Source organism: Strigops habroptila, chromosome 8, assembly GCF_004027225.2.
Source record: "Strigops habroptila isolate Jane chromosome 8, bStrHab1.2.pri, whole genome shotgun sequence".
Classification (NCBI taxonomy): Eukaryota; Metazoa; Chordata; class Aves; order Psittaciformes; family Psittacidae; genus Strigops; species Strigops habroptila.
In genome coordinates, this window is record NC_044284.2 from 542,698 (window position 1) to 569,410 (window position 26,713).

The 26,713-nt window shown below is 39.5% G+C and overlaps 1 protein-coding gene across 1 annotated transcript in view; it reads left to right on the forward strand.

Moving 5' to 3' along the window:
- Nucleotides 1-2,751: 2,751 nt before the first annotated feature.
- The window catches only part of OLFM3 (olfactomedin 3), a 60,400-nt gene continuing 36,438 nt past the window's right edge, over nucleotides 2,752-26,713 (forward strand). Inside the window, exon 1 of the mRNA XM_030494787.1 lies at nucleotides 2,752-3,249. Within this exon, the coding sequence (XP_030350647.1) occupies nucleotides 3,181-3,249 (69 nt within the window). The 5' untranslated portion in view covers nucleotides 2,752-3,180. The remainder of the gene's footprint in view (nucleotides 3,250-26,713) is intronic.

A 26,713-nucleotide genomic window follows, 5' to 3' on the forward strand; every position in this document is an offset into this window, starting at 1 on the left:
TGATTAAAAGCTTTCTTAGAGAGAGATCTTCAGAATCAGCTATTCCCTTGCCACTTTGGGGCATACAACAGAAAGAAGAACTTCTCATATGGACTTGAATTTTGTTTAATTTTTTCAGATACATTTAACATACTTCATTATTTCTGGTACTAATTGCTAGTGATTCTCACCACTCTTCAGACAGCCTCTTCTGGAAAAAAAAAAAAAAAAAAAAAAAAAAAAAACCCAAAAAAAACCAAAAAAAACCTTCTTGGGTTGCTAGAGGGTGGGGGAGTAAGTCGATTGTATATTTTCTTCTTAACAGATAGTTAAAATCAAGCAGAATAGAACTGGGTCACTTTATGCCATCCTTTTGAAACTCTTTTTTGTACCTTTTCATATATCAAATTATTTAGTTTGTAACACACAGAAAGAAGTGTCTGAGTTCAGGAGATCTGAAGTCTCACTTTTTTCAGGGGCCTGGGAAATATTTGTTTTATTTCTAACTTTACTGTTCAAAATTTGACTTATTTCAAAGACAGTTACTCCAAGCAGCATCAGGGAGTGGACAAACACATCGCATCACTGAAGCTCTTCAACAAGTTTGCATTCTATGATTAATTCAACACTGTTCATATGTTATGCCAAATATATCTACGGTAGACTGAAAAAAAGGAAAGGTGAGAAAAGCATGGTGAAAATAAAGGTAAGGCAAAGAAGAGAACAAGCCACTAAGGTACTCTAGAAAAGATCTAACTACCTTCATCCTTGCCTTTGTGGCTTTAGAATCTATGTTCTTTTGTTTTTTTCTGTAAGAAATTGCTTCTTTTGAAAACACCATTCACTTTGGCCTTCAGAGAACCTCAGATTTTCAATGCTTTGGTACCATTAATTTATTTATCGTTGAATCCATATTAATATATGCAGCTATCTATTTTTATATTATTTTATTGTTATTTCATAGAAAAATAGACCTTTTATATCTTTTCTACAGGAGAGAAAAAAAAAAACCCTAAACTAGTCTCCTTTATATTTTTCTATTTTCCTTGTAGAAGGAAATTCAATAGAGTCAGTATGAGAGGGGATTCTCTTTCCACTGTAGACCCTGGAATGTCAATGGAAGCTCATTCATAAATTCTACAATTTTCTTTTCTTGCCATAAGGAACCACACTTTGCAGATCTACCTTCTACAGAAATGAAATACTGTATCTTCCTACAAGATACTGCTGACTGAAATGGGGCTTCTCTAAGTCAGCAAAGTATAAAAGATCAATTTGGGAAAAGAAAATCTGGTTATTTTAATGTTAGAAGAAACTCAGAACGCAAAAATATAATAAACCACTGCAGGAAAATTGACATTTTTTTAAGTGGGAACATTACTCCAAGGATATGCAATCTTTTCAGATAGCACGTGCGCAGAACATTTCTGCTCCCTTTGTATTAATTCTTGAAGACAAAACACACCAATCCTGTAGACTTGGAGAGAGTAAATTAGAAAACCATGCCCTGTCCATACATATCCTAATAGACTCTCAACTAACACACCCTCCTAAGCTTAGATTTTCGGTTGTTTGGGAGTTTTTTTGTTGTTGGGTGTTTTTGGTGGTGGTGTTTTTTTTACACTGAAGTTTTGCTTTCTCTTTGTTGATATTACATAGCACCACAACAGCACTGGCCTTTCTGTGCTAGCTGCTGAAAAACTACAGAGTGTAGACCCCCAGAGAATTTAATCAAGACCAGAAGATTGCCAACTGTAAAGCTAATACATTTTACTATGCAAAGCTGAAAAAACCCCTAATTTATAATAATCTTATTTATAAGATTATAACTGAGGTTACCCTGACCATAAATCACGCCTTTGAGTCTTGTAAGGAAAAATAATTGAAACTTTACTATACTTTGCCCATGCTAACAGGATGGCACTATTGTGTGATTTACACTTGGGCCATACTCAGCTGTGCTCAACGTGCAACCCTGAGGAAATCATATGGCATCCCTGCCTGTACTTCCCCTTTTGGAGTTGTGGAAAAGTGACCATGAGCTGCTGCATAGGCAGACAGGAGCCCACCCAAAGGCTTGGCTGGCAAACCAGCATTGACTACAAATGATGCCAGCTGGTGTAGAGAAAAGGAAATTCCTGATGGCATACAATCATGGATTCAGTGGCACTGGAAAAGATCTTTAAGCTCATCCAGCCCAACTGTTCCCCAGCACTGCCAAGGCCACCGCTAACCCACGCCACTGAGGGCCTCATCTACACGGTGTGTGAACACTTCCAGGGACGGTGACTCCAGCACTGCCCTGGGTAGCCTGTTCCAATGCCTGAGAACCCTCTGGGGAAGGAATTGATCCTAATCTCTAGTCTAAACCTCCCCCGGCGCAGCTTCAGGCTGTTTCCTCTTGCCCTATCCCTTATTTCTTGGGAGAACTAACAACACGTCCCTGGGAGGGCTTCCAAAGGACTCCTCAACCAGCAGCCTCCACTAACCTTCACTTATATAGAGCTTCCCACCACTGCTCACCTTCCAAAGCAAGGAGACGAGATAGTCCCTTGCTGGTCCACGGTCCAGCTGAACAGCAGTGGTGGCTTCCCGCTCATCAGGGCTCAAGCAAGTCTTTCCCGGTGGGGTGGCAAAGGGGCGAGATCCCTCAGACAAAACCCCTCTCCCCGCTGCGGCACCTGCAGCTCCCCACAGGAGCCCGCCCTCCTCCCTCTCCTAGTGCCATGGTGCCCGGTGGTCCTTTTGGAGAGCCCGGCTGCGCGCTCCTTTCACAGAGGGAAGAGCCTCCCTTAGCCACTGCCATGGGAAATGAAATGAGCCGAGCCGAGCCGAGCCGAGCCGAGCCGAGCCGAGCCGAGCCCAGCCCAGCCCAGCCCAGCCCAGCCCAGCCCAGCCCAGCCCAGCCCAGCCTAGCTGGCGGCCTGTTTCCCGGGCCCAAACTTTGTCGGTGGGCTGGCCGGGGGCGGGGCCGGACCGGGGCCGCGGAGCCGCTTCGGCAGCACGGGCAACGCCGTCCTCGCCCGCCCTCCCCGCGTCGAGGCCGCCCGCGGAATGAGCGTCCCCCGGGCGGCTGCCGCTGCAGCCTCCACTCGGGCTCCGGCGGGCGGGCGCAAAGCGCGGCTGCCGGCACGGTCGCTGCAGCGGGTGCGGAGCGAATGACAGAGAGGGGTGGCGTGGAGAGGCAGCCCTGGGATCAGGATGCGGACGCCCGCCAACATCCTTAACCTCCTGCTGTTGTCCTTGCTGGCCGGCCTCGATCCGTCCAAGGTAGGAGCCGCCCGGGCGCCGCCTCGGCGGAGCAAGGCAGGCGGTGCCGGCCCGCACACGGCGGCGAGCGACGCGGGGCAGCTGGATGGCTGCGGGGAGAGGCGGGTACGCGTCCTTGGTTGTCCGATCGGCCAGGCGGGAGAGTTCGTGGCGGAAATGGCGGTCTCGGGATTACTGAGTGCCCGGTGCGAGGCGGGGAAGCGCGGATGCGCGCGGTCGGAAGGGCTCCGTGGACGCGGTCTCGCTGTGTCCGGGCCCAGGGCACCGGCGCGCTGAGCAGCCGCGGCCTCGATCTCCCCACGACGACCCACCCGGGATCGCTCCACGCACAAGTTATATCAGCCGCCGGGAGAGGAGCGGGGCGGCGGGGCCCGGCTGAACGGAGCACCGCGTTCTCCGGTTCAAAAAGGCGTTTATAGCGCGCGATGACTGCACCACTTCGGAGGAAGCAGCCAGGCTCTGGAAACGGATCGCCAGCCGCTGGCTGGGAAGAAATGTGTTTAGAGTGGAACCAGAGGCACCAGGTGAAGAGCCCGGGTTTAACACTACTCTGGGCGCTGCAGAGGTCCAGTATCTTCCAGTGTGTGCAGGATATTAAAAAGATCACATCTGATATTGAAATGATATAAGTAAACGACATGTTTTAGCTATGCAACCTGGCTTGTGAAGGTAATTTTAGATTAAATCATTTTAAAAGATGCAGAATTGCACTGTACCACCTCAGAGCAATAATGACTGAAACCAGCCCCCAAGCCTGCAGATGTCTGTAGTGCTGCATCTTGTAGGAGCAGAACTTGTCTCATTTGTCTTTGTGTGACGGGCAATCCTGTAACTATGAACCTTAAAAGAAAGTAACGAGAGATGAAACATTCGTAGAGTATTGCAGACCATTACCAGCAGTAGTCCATGCTGTGTGGCCACAATTTAAATTGTACGTTGGTGAATGTCATTTTAATGATATCCTTTAGGTACCAGACAGCTGTATGAGGTGATGTTCAGCTCTTCTGGCAGTTATTTTTTCCTTTAAAATAAAGGCATTAATCACATAAATATACAAATATATACTGAATTTCCAAAAGTTCCTTTTTAAAAATGTAAAGATAGAACTTCAAAAGCAATTCAGTGGAAATCTGATTTATGGCTGCAGTATTCTGTTTGCTTTTTAATCAGTAAGATACAGTGACAAACAAGCAGGAGGTGATAGAGGATTTATAATGTTAGCTAAATGATTGTATCGGTGTTACTAAGTAGGAGCTATCTACAAGCATGAGCTATTTCTACATCTGTAAAGAGAATCATCAGGCAACGCATAGGAGTTCCACATCTGTGTGGACAGCAGCACATGCCCATGTTATAATCATAGGTTTTGACACACTCCTTTTTCTTTATTTTTCTATCTTCTGTTAAACTTTGCGAGATCTCTTAAGTTGAAGAGACTTAAGGAGACATGTAAAAGCAGAAAATGCAAAATCTGTGTCACTGTCTATCCACAGAAGAATAAAACCACTAACAAAGCAAAGCAGCTCCAGGTGGCAGGATTATTCTTTTAGTTCAGGTGGCAGAGCTATGCCCCAAAATAACAGTGGAAAGAAATGCTCCATTTTACATGTCTGTCACCATCCAGCACTGAAAAGCAGAACAAGCCACTGCAATGAAATGGCATGAATTAACTTCTGAAACTTTGCTTCTAGCCCTTTTTGCTGTGGCATACTGTGCAGAGGACACAAAAATGGCCTTTTATTCATCACTCTGTGTGATGTTTTCAGGGATATGAAAATGTTCGTTGCAGGCTCTTTTCACTTTGTCAAGGGGACATGAGCCAGAAAGCTCAGAAGTCCTTAAGATTATGTAAATGATTGTATCGGTGTTACTAAGAGCCCTTAACCTAAGCGTAGTGTTTATCAGAGCTAAACCACAAGATCAAATAGTTACTCAGATCCTTGGTTAAGATACTACAGCAGATTAAGCATAAAAAAGATGCCACATGGCAAATAATAATTTAGTTTTGTTGACTATGAACAGCAGCTTTCATATTTCTGTGATATATATCTAAAAATATTTACAGGGTTTTGTTTCGGTTGTTTGTTTTTTTTTTTTAGCAAAGAAGTACATGTTGTGACTGAAATTTCACAAATGGAAGTAGTGCTCAGTTATTTATCTTGCTTTATGCTAAACTGAAATGGAATGATAATTTTCTGCCCCGTAGGTTGGAAAGCAAATACATCATTTGGAATTAACTGTAGGAAACAAGGGGATGTTAAATTATTTCTTTTCCAAGCATAATTGTGCAATACACTCATGACTAGACAGACAACTTTTTTAAATGCCCTTGACACTCACAAACTATTCACCTTATGAAAATAAATCAAATCAGCCATTTCAAAGTATCCAAAATACATTTCCATTCATGTCCTATGGAGTTTGTATTCAAGGAATAATGGATTTTACTGATCAACTACTTGAAAATAATGCCTTGGGGTGGGGCAGGGAAAGCTGTGAATTAATACTAGGCCATCACTGACTCAAGACTATTGTTCACAGGCATTCTTATTATGGCAGGTCTTTTATGCTATACTCACTAGGTTATTTACTGATAGTAAAGTGTTTAAGTATCGCCATCTTATGGTAAAATATGTAACAAAAAATAGAAATAGTTTATTCTTAAATTCTATAATATTAATATTTGATTTCCAGCATAGCAATTTATTGCCAATTCTTTTGGGTTTGTTTGGAGGGTTTTTTTGTTTGTTTTTTGGGGTATTTTTTCTGCTAGACATGACAGAAAATATTGACCAGCTCTGGAAATTCCTCTTTAACAAAGGGAAGACATCTCACTGTTAATTAAACACTCAGTGCTAATTACAGACTATCCATTTTAAGAGACTTATTAAATGTCATATCTATTTGATTCTTATTTTTCTCTGTATTTACATAGAAAAATACAAGAAAACATTCATGCTAATCTGATTTATTTCCAGCAGTGTGGCTAGATATTCAGCAGGAAGCCAGCTACAGGGAAAGGACTTGGAATAGGAAGTCTTTCCTTAAGTGCAGTATCTTGAAAAAAGGAGCTATTAAATATGACGAAACTTCTAAGAGTTACTGCTAGATGGCATCTCTCTGCTGCTTTCCTACAAGCCTAGAGTTTTCTGTAATGACCTTCATAGTCTGTACACTGGACTTCTTTTATAAGGGTTGCTTTTGCTGGCCATCATTTGGTAATCACAGTAGTATAACCAAGTGAACATTTTATAGTGATGTAATGCTGCTCCACATAGAAATCAAGCTAAGCAGGTTTCCAAGTCTAGACAACAATTACAGAAAGCAACTGCTATCTGTATTCCCTGGGATATGAGGATGTTTTGGAATATTAACATTAAAAAAAATAAAAGCAAATTTGAAACAAGTCATCTATTTTTGAACGCTTAAACTTTGCATTTTGACCTTTGGAATGGCTGTGCTTCTAGATTTTAAAAATCTACAATTTCAACACATACTCAGACTACACAATTAGCCACTAAAATCGTTCCTTTTCCCAGATTTCAAGAACTTGTTAGTAGGAAGAGAGCACTGCTTTAATGCTGCTTTGCAATATAAATGAATTCATCCCTATTGTGAGATAACAAGAATACTACATACAAACAAGGGTTACTACAATACACTATTTTTGTTGTAAATATAACTCATAGTCCTACAATACATTGCAAAACTAAATGGAAATCTCATTACTTGGAAATTAGTTTATCCTGTTTCCTACAGTATTAGTAGTTAGTCAACATGAGAAATGTATCTAATTTTTAATCCTGCATGATTTAAGAATGCTTTAAATCATTAATTGCTGAATGTGGTCAACTCTTGCTTGGTGTCTGCTCTCCCAGTTCTGAGTGACATGATTCAATAGCCATTGAAGAACATCCTGTTGCTATCAATATATCCTGGGCCCTCTCTCAGGTGCCATTCCAGGCTGAGAACATTGGGGCTGTTCAGCTTGGAGAAGAGAAGCTGCGTGGACACCTCAGAGCAGCTTCCAGTGTCTGAAGGGGGCTACAAGGATGCTGGAGAGGGACTCTTCATCGGGAACTGTAGCGATAGGACAGGGGGTCATGGGTTCAAACTGAAACAGGGGAAGTTCAGGTTAGATATAAAGAAGAAATTCTTCCCTGTGAGGATGGTGAGGCACTGGCACAGGTTGCCCAGAGAAGCTGTGGCTGCCCCATCCCTGGCAGTGTTCAAGGCCAGGTTGGACGGGGCTTGGAGCAACCTGCTCTAGTGGAAGGTGTCCCCGCCCATAGTAGGGGGTTGGAACTAGATGATCTTAAGGTCCTTTCCAACTTAACCATTCTATGATTCTGTGTTATTCTTGCTCTAGTATCTTCAGTCAATGGGTAAAGACCAACCAGTGTTGTTAACACTACTCGTTCTTCCTGCAGTGGTCAATACAATGGCTTCTAACCTTTCAGACCCTGAAAAAAAAGATGCTTCATATATTTCCTATTTATCCTCACTCAATAATACACAACCACCATATGTTATATAAAATCACAGAAAGGTATTCACTACATGATTTTAAGTAACATATATGAAGATATTAGAAGAGACTATGTGAAAACACGCATCGGAATGACATGTCTGTGCCTGCTAACTCTTAGTGCTGTAAGACATCACGTGGTCATTTAAGGGCTTTTAGAAACTGTTGATGCTGTGTGAAGAGACCTTTTTTTAACTCTAGCTAATAGCAGATTCCTCTGTTGTTCTCTACTAATATGACTGTGTCATGGTTTAAGCCCAGCTGGTAACTCAGAACCATGCAGCTGCTTGCTCACCCTGTCCCTTTTTTTCCCCTCCCACTCCTGGAGGGATGGGGAGGAGAATCGAAAGAATGTAACTCCCATGGGTTGAGATAAGAATGGTCCAGTAACTAAGGTATAGTACAAAACCGCTACTGCTACTATCAATAATAATAAGGATAAGGGAAATAACAAGGGGAGAGGATACAATTGCTCACCACCCGCCAAGCGATACCCAGCCCAACCCGACCAGTGATCTGGGCCTTCCAGTTAACTTCCCCAGTTTATATACTGGGCATGACGTGCTGTGGGATGGAATACCCCTTTGGCCAGTTTGGGTCAGGTGTCCTGTCTCTGCTCCCTCCTCGCTTCCCGTGCCCCTCCTCACTGGCAGAGCATAAGACTGAAAAAGTCCTTGATGGGAGTAAACTTTATTTAGCAACAACAAAAAACATCAGCACTGTTCTCAGACTGAAATAAAAAACACAGCACTGCACCAGCTACTAAGAAGGAGAAAAATAACTGCTATAGTTGAACCCAGGACATTGTTGCTTTGAATGCACTCATACACTGATTACATACATTGTGTATAATCTCAGAAAAAGATATATGTATATATGTATAACCAGATATGTGTATACATATACTAAATAATTCTTTTCTCAAGGAAACAATTATTTTCTCATTAGATGCATGTTGCCTTCAAGTAACTGGGCTTCCACCTTTCTTCATTTGGTCAAGTCATAAGCCAATAAAGGAGGAACAATTGACAAAATATGGAAAGAAAAAAGAGCTGAAAATATGACTGTCAGAAACAGGAAATGCTGTTATGATTGTATAATAGTATAACAGCTATGAAAACAACATCCAGCTATAATTCTAAAAATTGTGTTTCTCATTAGCTACAGATTTAACACAGTTATAAATTTCAAGTTCAAATCCATGAAGTTCCTAAAAGGCCTATTAAGAAATGAACAGGGAGTCCTCAGAGAGGGTCTAGTCCATTCGGGGCACTGAAATCCCCTTTTTCAATAGTGTAGTACGACAAAAATGCTTCAGGCAATCACTGAGGCATTCTTACTGAATCTTCACTGAAAGCCAAGTAAAATTCAAAAGCCTTGTGTAAATCTTTGCAGTACTAGTCTAGAGGAGTCCTCTCAAAGAGCATCTTTCACAAGAACAGACATCTATCCTATGGCTTCATTCCATAGAGCAGTGGATTTCTTGTCTCAGATGAAACCTAGAGAAAATGAGGACTTTGTGTGCCTGTGTTTGAATACAAGAGTCTTTTCATGAGGGAGAATTCAGGAATAGTGGAAAAGTACTCTGAAAATTTAAGAAATTCCTGCAATTAAGCCTAAGTGAGATACAAACAGAAAGAAAATACCTCCTAATTCCAGACCAGACACATTAGCCACGTTTTTAAACCAAGACGTATGACACAAGCACATGCTATCTATGCATGTGAATCATTCCACCTAAGAACCTAGCCAGCAGAATTCTTAGTCCTCCAAGGCAGTTAAGACCAGAAATACAACAGCAGTACATATGACTCTTAAAAATACTTTGAATGGTCTATAGAAAAGCATTGAGGAGTTAAGCATACTTATGTTTATTTGGAAAGAAGATCAGAGCTTAAATCATACTCATTTGATGTAAAGATAAGTGTGCACTACTTCCTACATTGTCAGATAACTTTTTTTCTCCTAAGAGGAAATGATCTTAATGCATTCACAGGGAGATCTCTTAAGAACTCTCAAAGTACACAGCATCAATCTTAATGTACTTCATCCTGGCATTCATGATGTTTTTGTTGAGTTTGCTATAAAACAAAAATAGGCGATAAATATCTTAACCATTCCTTTATTCAGCCTTTATTTTCCTAACACTAGAAAGAAATTCATTTTCTAGAGGACACAATTCCTCTTTACTTCAGTACTAAGTTATCTTTACCACCAGTTCAGGAAGTTGATTCTTTTGTTTATCATACTGTATGGGACCACATTGAATGTTAACCAGAAAGGACAGCACATGTTATCCAAGAAGTAAGAATGTAAGTAAAACAGAAGTGTAAAGGTGGCTTGTTTGTAGTGAAAGCTGCATAGAATTCTAATTTAGGAATGGGCCAAAAGCTGCAACCTTAACAATTCTGATTATGGCATGTTATTATCTAACTCTCTGAAGGACACCCATCCACCACTGGTGGCCACTTGATACCTTTTGCTGTCTGAAATAAAGGAGTTACCCTGATTTCAAGATGCAGGAATCGAACACAAGTAGTTCGGTTGTGGGAGCATTTGTCTCTCTTCATGAATTTAAGATTCATGTTACAATGTTTCGATGATGAGGCCCAAGCAAAGACAATTCTGAGACTATGTCTTAATGTTGTGCACAGCACAGTGTCAAGAAATGTGTCCGAAAACAAACAGGTACTGATCTTGGACATAACCTCTAATGTTGCAGCATTACTTCCAAGAGTCAGTGACAATGTGGGCTGCAGCTTCAGATTTTTTCATTAGTGACTTCAATCTTAAAGGCAACTGAACTTCTATCAGCAGCATAACGTAGCAGAACATTTGAAACTATTTCAAAAACATTACCGGTTTTATTGTCACTGCTTTATTCCTGGCATTAAATGTTTTTAAACTCTAGACTTGGTTTTGTTTGCAATTGGAGAATTCATATTTCCCTATTGCAATTATTTTTTCCTATTCATTTTGTATAATCTGTTACATATTATCATCACAATTCTACCTTTTTATAGTAAGTTTCTGTGCTTTTGCAATATATGATACTGAGATTTTTTTCCAAGAAAATACATAGAAAATAGTGTACTTGTAACACTGAGCTGCTGTACTGAGTAAAAACTACACGGAATGGATGATTGTATGAAAAGTTCAGGTAAAGCTATAGATACATGCTCTCAGTTCTCAAAGCAAGTGCGTGACAGGTTTGAATGTATAATAAGATCTCAGATCAATATTATTTGCTGTCATCACAGGTATTTCTGGGCTCTTGCGTAAAAAGTACAGAGGTGCATGTCAGGCAGAGTAGCAAATGAGCATGTTAAAACAAATATGCATTTTCTGAAGTAACCTAATAGCTTATTACAAAAGCGCATAAGATAGCACAAAAGTCCACAACTATATTAAATATGAACAAACACAGATATGAAGTAATATTCACATTATTCCATTTCATCCACTGTAGAAATTAATGACAAAATATTGCTTAATGAAATTAGAATTGCTAACTTCTGGAGTTTTCTTGGAGAACTGTGACCTCCTAAATTATTTAGAATATCCCCTGCTCATATTTTACTCAGACTGACAATGAATTGAAACCTTTTTGGAAATACCTTATTCAGAAAAAAGGTTTCTGAAAAGCAGATTTAAGCCTGAAAGTTACTTCTGTCACCTGAACTTAGCCAAGGAATTCTTTTAAACTATACATTTTCCAGAATGTTCCCAATTGTGGTTGTTTGCTTCAAGGTAAAATTACATTTCCTATGGGAAAAGCATCATTCAACAGGTTATTTTCTTTTGAGTTTGCCCTTTAATACACTCAGTGATTTACTTTTTAAATCAGTAGCTATTTTTCAGATACACAAAAAGCCTTGTTCAAGATGTCAGTTACAATATTATATTCACTTATTCAGCCTGGACATAACTTCTATTCTAATAACTGATTTATCTTGAACAGCAGTAACTTAACATACTTTCAGGAATGAATTTACTAAGAGGAATAAAGAGCTGTACAGACTTTCCCCACTATTGGTCTCAGTACATTCCCAGGGCCTATTCTATGGCTCTGGCTCGCCAACCAGGATGTCTTCATGACAATAGAACAGTAAAATCAGCCAAAATCAGAAGCTTGAATAACTCTTCTGGAGGTTCCCCCTCCTGGTAATTATTTCAAGACATACATATATAGGAATTAAATGTAAAAAGGAAACAAATTAAGTGCAACTAAGAAAAAAAATCAGCGAAATGTAGTGTAATAACACTTGTTTTCTTGAGGACAAGCTTTCAGTCAGTCAATACCAGATTAAAGTAATACTTTGTAATTACTCATTCATGGCAAATGCATCCTTAAATATATGGCAAAAACCTTTTCACAAAACTCCTTAATAGTCTGAAGCTGCTTTATACAAAACAGGCCATCAGAGACCTTTGGTCTTCTAGTTCATATCTCCAGCATTTCAAAGCTCCTCTAAACAGCAATTTCCACTAATTTAGTGTCATTCTGCTCCATCGTGCCAAAGATAAACCTGTCAACAATGCCACTCACTACCAGCTGCAAGCTAGACTTCAAACCACTATCCTTTACCAGTCCAAACATTTTTCTGCCTGCCTTGTGCACCCTAGTTTAACTACAACAAGGATGGTGTGGGATATCATATCAAAAGGCTCAGTATGTGACAGCCTCTCTTATGGCTCAGGTATCGTATCACAGAATCAACTAGGTTGGAAAAGACCTTTAAGATTACCAAATCCAACCATTACTCCAGCATTGCCAAGGCCACCACTAGCGCGTGTCAAAATAATCTGAGATATCTAGTGGTTTCTTTGTTTCTGTTCCTATTTTTCAGTCAGGCTCTGTTGGGTATGGTTAAAGTCCATTCCTAGAGGAAAAACAGATTTATCCAGTGTATAGAAAGAGTAATTGTGAGCTCATACAATATTGGTTTGGAGTTTGCTTTCATCAGATCCTAAAAAGAAGTCAGTAAATACTGAATTTTATAAAACTCTATGGCAAAAAGAAACACTGGTATTTTTATACAGTGATGATTTGCATCTAAGTAATTTTCTATATATTTTCCTAGTGCAATGCTATCATGAATAATAGTTTTAAATTGGAAGATTATGATAGCATAATCTTATTATTTGTTTTCTTATCTCTTTTAATTGGAAGAGGAGATACTGATTCTTTCCACATCAGAGTTCTTATCCTAAAGCTATTCAAACTGAATTTATATTTCTCCATTTTTTCAGCAGCAAACTAAGGGCCACAAGCATAGAATTTGGTGAAGTTCTTGGACTGGTCAATTCAGAATGATTGGAAAATTTCACTATTTTGTTAGTGAGATACTGAGGTATCTCCTGGGATACCTCATTCCTATGGGAGATGTAGAAATGTTGTACAAGATACTGAGATCCATCTTCTTTACCACTTCATCCACAACAACTCTTAGTAAGTGACAGCCATGACTCTTAGTTAAAATGAATTCTACCTAATGACATTGGGTTTGTATCATTTGTTATATTTGAGAAGTAATTATTTACTGGTATAAGCTCTCCTTTTTTTAGACAGAAATATAACATCTTTGCACACTTGCACTAGAAGTAAATGCAGTAGAACAAATTTATTTTCTGTAAATAATTTATTACTGTTATACTTCTCAGTCTGTCCTCTTTCTAAATAAATACATTTTAGTACTACTACTCTGCTGATCCCTTAATACATTTTTCAGCAACTCTTTAGTCCTCACTGCTTATTCCGCTTACTTCTTCTTGAGGTATTCTGAGAGAAACTCATTACATATTTTGAGAGACATATATTACACCACATAGGGAGAATTAGTCATATCTTTGTCTTATGTGTATTCCTGTCCACATGGAGGACATCTGGTTCACGGATAGGCTTGTTCTTGGACTTGCAGCAAGAGTCAGTTCTGTTTGAATGTATCATAAAAACAGCTCAAGATACAAAGATTGCCACTGACTTGTTTTCCAGGTCTCTGAATAAATGCACAATTATCGAAACATTAAAAACACATGTGTTAACAATGTCACATGAGGATCAGCTTTAGCCACAAGCAAAGAATATGGTCTTCTGCATTTTTGTCTTTTGCAAGCCTCAAGTTCCCCTCTGAGTCTTTAACCTAAAGGCTAATCCTACTTCCACCTTTGCCTGCCACATAAGAGTCAGGAATTTACTGACTCCCAAACACCTTCTTGCTCCCAAGTGCTCTTGCTTTTATTTCTCTCTCTGATGAATATGTTGATATGGAAATGATATGGACATTACACAATATGCACAAGTTCAGCAAGTACATTAGTACAAACTAACTAACAAGTATGTTAGTAATACATGCGATTCAACTAGATATGCGAAAATGCAGCTGGAAGACATATGAGCAAACTGGAAGCTATATTCCAAAAATTAAAGTTTCCAGTCTAACAGAAGTACCTTGTGGACCAGAAAACTATACTGAAACCAGAAGGAAAGAATAAGGTAAGTTCCTCTAAGGTAAGAAGGCATATAAATAGTGAGGTTGGTTGTATCTTTACCCCTTTATTGAGTAGGCGCATAAAACTTCTGGAGTTCTGTATGCACCACATATTTCTACATTCTGTAATATGAACAGATTTACTTATGACATAAAAGAATCTGTCAGCTGTGGCTATCAGAAGGTTAAATAGCTGATTTGCATTCTAATCCTTTCTAATAAGTTTATAAACAATAATTTTTAATGACCTTCTGCTACACTAGTCCTGAGACACTGCTAAAATAAACACTTCCATATTAGTAGATGATTTAGCAATACATGTCTACCTTGTTTCCCTTTCATACTTCTTGCTGTGATCAGCAATCTCTGCTGCACAATTCAAGGAGTTCAAGTTTCTGTGCTGCTGTCATCATTTCTGTCACCTTTCTTTGCCCTCCAGACTTGCTTCCTCATAAAACCATGTACGTATCCTGTTCAAGTCAGCAAATGTGAATATCTTCACTGGAGTGGTAAGAGTAAAATCAGTGTATCCAAAGTTCCAGTTGCTGGCCTTACATTTACATATTCTATTCTCCTTATCTAGAGGGAATGTTGCGATTGCAATTCTCTGAGATCTTGAGGGTTTCTTTCAGTAACAACAGATTTTAGTTATTTCTCAGCACCACAGCTGGAACATTCATTTGGTTGCCTCTGACAAAATATTTTTCTATGTGAGTCATTTTGGTTAGTGCTGGTCCAATGGATTTGAATCAGGAGAAGTACTAGAAATTACAAAATACAAAGACCGCTACTACATCATTTTCACAATAAGCTCTTCAAAGTTTCAGAAAATGTACTTTAAAAGCAAATTTTAGCATCCAGAAAACAAACCCAAAACCTAGCTATACAGTAGTTTATGCTCCCCATGATTATTTTTTTAGATCTAACTTCTGCTAAAATGTTACAAATTTATGATTAATTGTGATGACCTGAGATAGAAAATTGTTGTTTTGGAGAGACAAGAGGGTTTTTAAAGAGAAAATATCATGAAAGAATAATATCACAAATTCTGTTTAGAAAAACTGACAGCTTCTGGATTGGGAGTCTTTCTCAGATTGTGATTTTACTATCAAAAAATGCAATAACAAAAATGTTGGCCCTTTCTCTGGAAAAGGCTAAATGTTTATTTACAGAAAAGAAGATCTCTGTCTCATTGTACATTATATACTCTATACCACTAATCAATCTTTTTCATAATCTCTTCTTTCCAAAAACAACTTATATTTATTATTTCTAATGTTTATTTCCTGCGTATTTTAGAAACACGTTTAATTCACTATCTTTATTTTATTGATTTAAAGATATACCTTCTATTTTAAATATTAATGTCATAAAATTATTTCTATTGGGGGTGTGAAGTATTATGGACTGCAGGCAGAGGAACTGGCTGGTTTATTTTGGTTTTATAACCTTTCTATAAATTAAACCTTGGGCATTTCTATCAGACCTTTCAGTCCACTATGGGAAGCATTTTTTTCAGAAGTGCAGCTTCCTCCATTATGTCCACTGCATTTGCGTTCGTGTGAAACACTGCTGGACAATAAATCACACTCACAATAGCAGCAATGTTCTGTTCTTTGTTTCAAGAAGCAAAATGCCTGAGGACATATATGCTTGTTCTCCTCCTCTTTCTCAATGAAAAAGAGGAGGCATTTGAAGAAAATTTTGAACAGAAATATTGCCTGAATCTGTTTTCAGAATGTCCCATTTATTTAGACTGTGGCAGTTATCTTTTTTGAATAGAATCATAGAATCACAGACTGGTTTGGGTTGGAAAGGACCTTAAGACTACCCAGTTCTAACCCCCTGCTATAGGCAGGGACACCTTCCACTAGACCAGGTTGCTCCAAGCCCCTGTGTCCAACCTGGCCTTGAACACTGCCAGGGATGGGGCAGCCACAGCTTCTCTGGGCAGCCTGTTCCAGTGCCTCACCACCCTCACAGGGAAGAACCTCTTTGTTATATCCAACCTGAACTTCCCCTCTTTCAGTTTGAACCCATCACCCCCTGTCCTATCGCTACAGTCTCTGATGAAAAGTCCAACTCCAGCATACTGTAGCCCCCTTCAGACACTGGAAGCTGCTCTGAGATCTCCATGCAGCTTCTCTTCTCCAGGCTGAACAGCTCCAGTGTTCTCAGCCTGTCAAATACTAAGCACTCCCTTCTCTAAGGTGGTCTTTCTCACCTTAAGGACTCAAGATCAAAAACTGTATTAGCTGAAACACACAATCATCATTAAAAGTATTTCATGAGGCAGTGACTTTGCTTTTGTGAGTGCTACAAGGACTAGATTGCGGAAGTTTGGAGTGGGCACAGAATTACAATTTCTCCTTGTAAAACACCTGTATTTATACTGCAGTCAGTGGTAGCTTTTTCCCTCCTCTTACTCCTCCCTCTCTGAGCTACCAGCTCCAGAGAGCAGTACATGAGGAAGAACACAAATGCTACCCATCTGCTCTTCCAACTCCTTCAACATCGTCTGTGTGTGAGGGATGTACAGGCAGATTTCTTCCGCTAATTGTTAGTCTAGACAACGAAGTTATCCCTGATGGATATGATACACAAGGAGAGGGAAGGTATGTGTTGGCTTAATTTGTGTTTCCTCTGGCCTGAATGAGAAGTGAAGAGACACTCTTCTTCCTTTGGAGATTTCAAAACAGTCTCTGAAACCAGAACGACATGGCTTCCCTGATGTCTCTGAGAAGTCCACTATACAAGAAGCCAGTAGGTGATACCGAGAGCCTTGAAATTTAGATTTTTAGAGAAAATTAAAGGGGGTTTAATGCAATACTAGGAGTAGCTGTAGTATTCAAATCTTCCCAGTTATAGATTTGTCAAGTGACAAAGCTACACTAATGACTAAGGTTCACCACTTGTTCATACAGAAGAAAAATTTACCCAGATGCTATTGGCATTCATATTACTTTCACTGTTATTTGACAGGAATAGAACAAATTGCTCTTGCTTATAGCTCTCTCCCATTTAGAAGTGCCACAGAAATTAAATAAGGTTGAGACTGGTTAGGTCACTGAGTCCATCTCTGTCCAAAGGACATGACCAGTTCATGTTTTCTCATGTGGCTCCACAGATCAGTTTCTAAACAGATGGTAATAGTGATGGTAGTTATTGAAATAAATCCTGATAAGCCCTAACTGCCTAGTACTTCTATAAATAGAAACTGATTGTCAATTTTTTCTTCTTTATCATGTCATCATTAGTTTCCCGAACATTTGTGGTTTTGAAGTGTTGCGGCTGAACCCAGGACATTAAGACACTAGTAAATGTGACATCTGTCTTTTCTGATAGCTTTGCTTCCCCTCTGGAAAATATGCTATTATCAGCTAATTTCATAGCAAAGTCCCTAGGCTTCTCCTTTCTTCTTCCTCCAGAACGCTAGTTTTTATTCTGTACCTCACCTTGTTTGCCATCTTGGAAAGCTTTCTGACTAGCCATGTTCCTTACATGTTCCTTACATGTTCCTTAACTGTTTGATTTGATCTTGCCATATTCAGTTGTCTTAAGAGGGTGGCTTCCTTTTCCAGGAACCTCTGGTATTTTTCAGTTTTGAGAGTTTAGCTAAGTTTTGACAGATCCCTCCAGTCCCCTCCATATCACTACATATGCTGAATTTTGTTATTTCTATTTTTACCATTTACTATATTAACTGTTAGTATTTTTAGTAATAATTGAAACCAATTCCTCTGAGCTACAAATAAGTGCATTTCAAGCCCAATGCACTCTTAACCTGAGGAAAACATCCCAAGATTACAAGAATTCACATGATTATGGTTCATGCACCATGTATGCTTGATTTTCCTTAGAAGACTGTAACAGAAAGATTTAGTAACTTGTTCACTGGACTGGAAAGAGTTTCAGCTATCCTTCCAAGGGCATATATCCAAGTTCTGGAACAGTTACTCCAATTAGTATCAGTTTAACTAAAATGCTTTGTGACAGGCACGGGGGGAATACCACTGCCTGAAGGTACCCTTTCTTATTTATTGGTTGTTTTGGTAAGGCCATTTTTTAACACAAGTCTGCTCAAACAACGCCTTGACTGCAGAGTCTCTGCTTTTTCTGCTCAACATTTCTTTGAATTCAGAGCATTTTAAAATTGGCAACATCCTCTTAGAGATATCTTCATGCCAGACAAAGCACATCATCCCCATTTCCAGTCAATCAGGCTTTGCACTTCTGTTTTCATTAAGGCCAGCATGCTCAGACCTACAATCATTGATGCTGGGGGAATTCTTGCCTGACAAAATGACAAAGCTGATTCCACAGTATAAGTGAGTGCCATGGTAACTATTCATTACAAGACTCTACTTGAAGATTAACTTCCTTGAAGAGTAATTGGCTGAAAGATGAAAGATGACACTGGAAGTAATGGGAACTTCAAAATAAACCCTTAAATGCCTACCTGTGGATACAGGCTATGCCACTGCTGACCTTTCCAGCAAACCATTGTAGAGTCATGTACCCAGCTGCAGCATGGACATTCCCATAAAGAAGGGAAGATAACAAGAAACCCAAATTACATCATGGGAGATTACAAGAAATAATTCTACTGGGAACACCATAGAGACACTGAAAATTTAAATATCTGGAAAAAAATGCAACATGATTATATCTTTAGGATTACTTTGTCTTTCATAAAGGTACAGACCTACTAATTATTCTTCTAGTAATAAAAGAGCATATTAAAAATAAGACTAACAGTACCAAAGTAGATTTAGACTGGGATATATTGCATTTAAAAATACACTGTTGTTTGCCTAAAGAAAGCCCTATACCTCCCTCTGCCTTCCCCTGAAGACAAAACCAAGAGATCACCAAAGGAGAAGTAATGACCACAGCAGCAAAGCTGGGTTCATTTCTCACTTGCAACATGTATCAGTTATGAGTTAGAATGTTACTATGACTGTAATTAGGTCAGCAGGCATATACCCATCAAAGATCATCTCTTGCTGGATATACACACTAGTGCAAAATGCCTATGGAAAAAATGAGGATGAAAAAGATCAAATGAGCCAATATTTTTCTTTCCTAACACACTGTCCTCAGTAGAGAGGAAAGAAAATAGAAATCAAATCTTCCACAAATAGTCATTCCCATTTTTAAACAAACGTAGGTTAAAAATTGTTTGTACTCCTTTTCTAGAAGCAAATGGATGGCAGAGCAGAATGTTAGGTGAAGATTGTAATAGAGTTTTGAATGTAAGTGCATAATTTGTACTTGCATTTGTACAGGATAACAAATTCTGCCTACTCATTTAAGAAATACCAATGTATTTTATGACTTCTCAAGACAAAGTGGCTCAAATTTTAGCATTCAGGTTTGTGAATTTTTCATAAATTAGCTACACACCACGAATTATTTATCGAAACATGGCTGAAAATAGTGCTCTGTCTGTAGAGTAACTCTAGTAAGAGGAAGCTAATTTTGTTCAGTTTTTCAGACCAAATTACCTGCTTAGTCCTATGGCTGAGTATAGAGTGCAGTCTGTTTTTAACTATACGATGGGGCTCTCAGCACTTCTCAGAAGACTATGATAACACATTACGTGGCTGCAATTTTTTCCTCAGTTCTGCATATTCAGCTTCAGTCCCTACTGTTGTTCATACCAAAAGCACCCAGCGTCAGGTAATGCTTTCAGAATCAAAGCAGTATCTGTTTTACTGATCACCAGGGAGGAGAAATACATGCTGTTGTACTTTTTAAAAAGCAATTCCATACAATTATGAAAAATTAGAGGAAATAGGCAAGGGATCTTTTATGCGTTGTATAGATCCAAGGATTAAAAGAGAAAGAAAGGGATCAGTCACTGAAGACTTACAGAAAAACATTAAGTACCATTCAATGGCAGGGAAGAGTAAAAGACTAAAAAATTATTGATTTCCCTTCAACATATGCTTGATGAATGTGACAGAAAGCAAACAAAGCAAGGAATAAGCTACTATATATTTGAAACATAATCCTACCCAATGTGATTTACAGCTCTTCCAGGTTTTATCGCTCTTTAGCTAGCCATCAGTCTCAAGTAGTTTGCAACAAAGAAAACAGCTCTTTCCTACTAGTTTTACAGTTTCTTGCAACATCATTTACCAGGTTTTGAAGTCATTTATTCATATGTTTAAGTAACAAACACAAGTACATAAACGCATTTTAAAGGATAAGGAGGAAAATTCCAGGCTTGGATTTTAAAATAATTTTTCATTTTTATTTGCTTATTTTTCCTACTATCACCAAATAGACCTTTGCAAGATGGGTCTTTATAAATAGCTAGATGGATGCGCATGAATAGACTTCTTATAGAAGAATAGACATCTTATTTATTGTCATATAAATTAAAATACCAATACTATTCTAGATGAGATTGCATTTTCTATGCTGCTACAAAGACAGGAAATAGCATTTCTAACTCTTAGTATTCTCTTACATTGTACTGAGACTTAAGTAAATATTATCTGGATATTCCACTGAGATTTTAAAAAAACCCTAATATCACTCACACTTATACTTTCATTTTGTTAATTTTCAAGTCAATGTTTGGTATTAGTTTTTCAATATTGTAGATATACATACAATTTTGAAGTTGTGAGCTCAAGTATTTTCTGAAGTTCATGTTCTTAAATTCAGACAAGTATTTACACTAGAAATACTTGTCCTGTCAGGATTTAAAATTAGCTCATATGATTGATCTGACCAGGCACTATTATCCACATAAATAGGCATGCCAGACGCTTTCAGAGACAGATTTGTAACAAAGCTTCAAGGCAAGGTTTCAGGTGGGTCAATCCCACGGTGTTTGCCAGACACTCGAGGATGTCAGTCTAGGATCAGTTACTTTGTGGTTAGACAAGGAGACCACATTTCTGCAAACAGTCCACCCAACTCCAACAGTTGTCTTTCCAACAGATTGCTCTGAGTTGACGAGGCATGTATAAAGATTCCTTCTCCCCTCCCCAGTAAACAGAATTATTATGCTTGGAAAAGGATAAATCACTGTCATTCTATTTCTCTGGTGAATCAGTGAGCAATTTCCAGAAAACAAAATTCTGACATCCCTTAAACTGGTGTAAACAACGTATTATTCTGAAGACAGTCACTTCAGGTTTACTCTTCGATATCCAAAGACACTATGGGGCTTGGTACTTTTTGAGAAGACAGCTAAACTTGCATAATACACTGACATTTTGTACTCAGAGTCACCACTAACAACAACCTTAAGGTAAGCTCAGAGTTGCATTTCATACACCAAAAGGGCTATGGAGCTTAACATTGTTTATACAATGAAATGGAAAAGAATTCAGTCAGACTTGTTCTGGTCTTAAATACTTCATGTCTTTCTTTGAATTGAAATTTGGACAAACAAAGAACCTGAGCTTGGATAACCTACAATTAGCCCATATAAAGTCGTTTTCTGCGGTCCCTGAAGAGCAGCTATGGCCCTTGGGAGATCGCTGATAGCTGTGCTGATGGGACAGCTTCCACCTCTGTGGAATTTCCACAGCACGCCTATCAGGAAAGCCTCACTGTAAAATTAGTCCACTCTTTACTGACTGAACCTGAAAAGATGAAAGTGTAGTAGAATTATTTGCCAAGTGACACAAATCAATCCTTCGTCCTTAATGAAAATTGTGTTCCAAGCCCTTCTAGCTTTTCTAGTGTGTTGAGCACAACTCATTTCTAGATGATCTAAGACCATTCTTCTTATCCTTGTAGATTAAGCCTTTGGAAACTATATAGGTTGACTACCTCCAAATTATGCCCTGGGGATACAATTCTTAATGAGCATTAGGTTGTTTTATTATTACATGAACAGCACAAAGAAAGAATTGTTTCCCCCTTTCCTCCCAAAGATGTTAATTATTGCTATTAATATAAGAAAGTATTTACTATTCTTGTCACACTGGCTCATTTGCAGGGGCAGATTATCTTGGGAAGAGAAGAGGCAAGCCTATATCCATTTTTGTATTCCTCTCTGCCCTGAAATTCTGTATAGCTCTCTGTGGGAAGAACAAATGAACAGGACTCATTCTTCCTTATTCTCCTCAGCAGTCTCAACAGCTGATTTCACAATTTAATTCTGAGTTCATAATGCTGCTGTTGTTTACCAAAATAAGCGAGAGAATGTTGTTTGTGTGTTTGATTTCAAATTATGATAGATTTGAGGAACGTATATTCCTGTATCAACTGGAGGAGGGAGGAACCCTTCCTTTGTTCATTCTGACACTTCCTTGGCATTTATTTTATCTCAGTTTGCCAAAATCACATTGCAGCTGTCTGGAAGTATTATTTAGTCCACCACGACCTCTGCATGAAGTATTTTTAGATTTGATTTTGTTGAGCCTCCTCTGTTTTAGTAAGTTATTTCTAATCCATAGGAGTTACGTGAACCTGAGCACTCCATTAACCTTCGTTATGCCATCTCTGCAGCTCATAGACTGAGCTCACATACAAACACAAAGAAAAGATAGACATAAAGCAGTGTCTTCAAAAAGATTTAAAATTTATCAAACAAACTACTGTTTTAAGAAGGTGGCACAGCTGGTTTATCTATACTTAGATACCACAGTTGTTCTGGGTTTAGTGGACCAGAGCCTACTCGATAGTTCCTGACTTTTGTGTCTTGGTTTCTTTGCCAGCTGTAGAGCTCGCTTTCTTTGTCAGCTGTAGAGCTCGTTTTCTGTGACTCTGCTGGCCTCTAAGAACATAGTTCGTTTTAATGGTGTTTGGGGGGACTTCAATCTCATGAAAAGAGGAAAAGTCTCTCAGGTACTTCTGAAACTTCTCCTTCCCAGTTCACTAACTCCACCGAGGAAGAAATCTTGCACTCCCACCTCCATCAGAACTATCACAGAATCATAGATAATAAACTAGACACAGAAGCTAAAAAAGAGATTTAATCTATTCCACCAAAAATGAACCATTTAACACAGTTGCATCATAAGCTCCTAGCCCTCTATCACCCTAAAAATACAGCTGAAATTACCCTTGAGCGCTTTATGCTGACAGAGTATGTCATAAGACCTTTTTCTTAAACAGGAATTCATCTCTAACAAAGACTTCAAGTCATGCAGCTCTTCCCTTTTGCTCTAAAGTCTTCAAAATCACTTACTGAATTTATCATCTAAGCACTACAGAGTCCTTACTCATAACTTGTACCTACGCAGTGGGCTCTCTGATGGAATGTGCAGGTGGGATTGAGCAGATCTAAAATACTGTGCTATGGAAAAGCACGGGGGAAAAAACGATCAAGTCAGTGCTGTGAAAAGTGTTTCAAATTATATGTGGCCTGCAGTTCAATGTTAATCTGAACAGTAACTGGCACGCCTTATGTTCCATTTAGGCTTAAAGTATTCCCAGTTCCTGAATTTCTATGTTAGTGTTGCCTCAATTACGAAAGATGATAGCTTATACTGTATTTTTAAAAGACCATAGTAGAAAGTAGTGATTTTCCCTCTGTTTCCCAGAAGAGGTTCTTAGAGTACATATATTTCAACTGATAGGACGTAAAAATACCTCAGCTGTTCTCACTGATGCATCCTCCCTCCTACCGCACTGTGCAAGGTCTTGGTCAGAAAGTGGGAGTGTTGCTGTCCTCTGGAAGTATTCTTCTCTCTTGCACAGGACAGGACACATTTGGCTGGGAAGGTTTATCTCAGTGATTCTATTTCAGAAACCCACTAAATCACAACTAAGTATCTTTGAAGTCAGTGGTATTCGATTAAGTAATGTTGCAAGTAACCAATGTACTAATGGATTGAAATGATGTCAGTTTTAGAAATTCATATTATGTTTTACAAAACTCTTTTAAAAGTTGCAGTACATTTCTTCAATTCTAAGTGCTCCTTTCAATTCCTGTGAGTAACCAGTAATTCATGTATTACTTCAAGAGCAGTGGCAGAACCCGTATTTGCATTCTTGAGCATATTCCTTTAATTACAGGATATCCATGAATCTGTATCATGACCAGGAAAAAATAGGTGCTGAAATAACAATCAGTGGTTCCATAAGGCAAAATAAATGGTTTTCTTTCATAAGCTCATTGATTAAATAGTCAACTTGTAGCAGGAAATTCTCTCCAATTGCTGATTGCAACAAAAGATGTTTCACTGGGTACTAGTCATAGGAATTTTAATTCATGTACATTCCTTTGTGTTTTAGTACAACTCAATCAGACTTGGGTAGTGTGATAAATTCATGCATGGAATAAAAACCCCCAAGAAGCACTACTGCATACAAGATTTTTTAGTGATATGTGCACACTCCTTTACTATTGATAAGGAACTTGGAAGAAACAGTAACACACCAGTCCTTTTCCTTTAAGACTATCTCAGTTCTAAAGCCTTGCATTTGTGCTGTAATTTCCCAAAGATTACAGGTTTGCTTTTCAGGAACCACTGACATGTATCCAGTAAAAGACCAGAGCAGAAGGGTCATATATCATTTGCAGTACTGCAGTCTTGGTGTTGCCAGGAGAACTGGCTTATCATAGCAGAAATTAGAGCTGTCTGAAGCCTATGATGCCAACAAGTGATTGATTGTCTCAGAGGTCCACAAAGACAGTGAGCAAGAGAGTCATATAACCCAGAGATCTCCCAATGCCGAGACATCCTTTCTCAGCCAGTACAGGACAGCTTGAGAGTCCCAAGCATCCCAACATAGAATCATAGAATCACAGAATAGTTAGGGTTGGAAAGGACCTTAAGATCATCTAGTTCTAACCCCCCTGCCATGGGCAGGGACACATCGCACTAAACCATGTCACCCAAGACTCCAGCCAACCTGGCCTTGAACACTGCCAGGGATGGAACGTTCACAGCTTCCTTGGGCAACCCATTCCAGTGCCTCACCACCCTCACAGTAAAGAACTTCTTCCTTATATCTAACCTAAACTTCCCCTGTTTAAGCTTGAACCCATTACCCCTTGTCCTACCACTATAGTCCCTAATGAAAAGTCTCTCCCCAGCATCCTTATAGGCTCTCTTCAGATACTGGAAGACTGCTATGAGGTCTCCATGCAGCCTTCTCTACTTCAGGCTGAACAGCCCCAACTTTCTCAGCCTGTCTTCATAGAGGAGATGCTCCAGCCCCCTGATCATCCTCGTGGCCCTCCTCTGGACTCGCTCCAACAGCTCCATGTCCTTTTTATGTTGAGGACACCAGAACTGTACGCGGTATTCCAAGTGAGGTCTCACAAGAGCGGAATAGAGGGGCAGGATCACCTCCTTTGACCTGTTGGTCACGCTTCTTTTGATGTAGCCCAGGATACAGTTGGCTTTCTGGGCTGTGAGCGCATGCTGCCAGCTTCTGTTCAGTTTCTCATCAACCAACACACCCAAGTCCTTCTCCACAGGGCTGGTCTGAATCTCTTCTCCACCCAACCTGTAGCTGTGCCTGAGATTGCTCCAACCCAGGTGTAGGACCTTGCACTTGGCTTGGTTGAACTTCATAAGGTTGGCATCGGCCCACCTCACAAGTGTGTCAAGGTCCCTCTGGATGGCATCCCTTCCCTCCAGCGTATCAACTGAACCACACAGCTTGGTGTCGTCGGCAAACTTGCTGAGTGCACGCTCAATCCCACTGTCCTGGGACAGTCGCTGACAAAGATGTTGAAGATCAGTCCCAACACTGATCTCTGAGGGACACCACTCATTACAGGTTTCCAACTGGACATTGAGCCGTTGACCACAACCTTTTGTGTGCAGCCATCCGGCCAATTCTTTATCCACCATGTGGTCCATCCATCAAATCGGTGTCTCTCCAGTTTAGAGACAAGGATGTCATGCGGGACAGTGTCGAATGCTTTGTGCAAGTCCAGGTAGATGATGTCAACTGCTCTGCCCCTGTCCACCAGTTCCGTAGCCCCATCATTGAAGGCCACCAAATTGGTCAGACAGGATTTCCCCTTAGTGAAGCCATGTTGGCTGTCACCAACCTCCTCGTTGTTTTTCATGTGCCTTAGCATGCTTTCCAGGAGAATCTGCTCCAAGATTTTGCCAGGCACAGAGGTGAGACTGACTGGTCTGTAGTTCCCTGGGTCAACAACAGAAACCAGAAAGCATCTGATTCTTGAATTGTGTCAGCCTTAGTTCTTATTCTTCTGTTTCATTCTCCCTGTGAAAGAGCTCAATTTTCAGCTACAGTAGTTTTCTTTTGGTAGATAGTTAGCATATTACCTAGTAGGAACACCATAGTAGGCTAAGAAAAATCTTATTAAAAGGTCACTATAGAATAAGGAATAAAGAATATTACCTCATTCAGCTTTCCATAATAATGTTCTAGACTGATTGTTGTAAGCCCAAATACCCACTGCCTCTCCTGGTTTGTTTTTTTTTTTTACTTTGAGAGACAGAATTATCCATTAAATCTCAAGTTATTCTGTCACTGAATACATTTC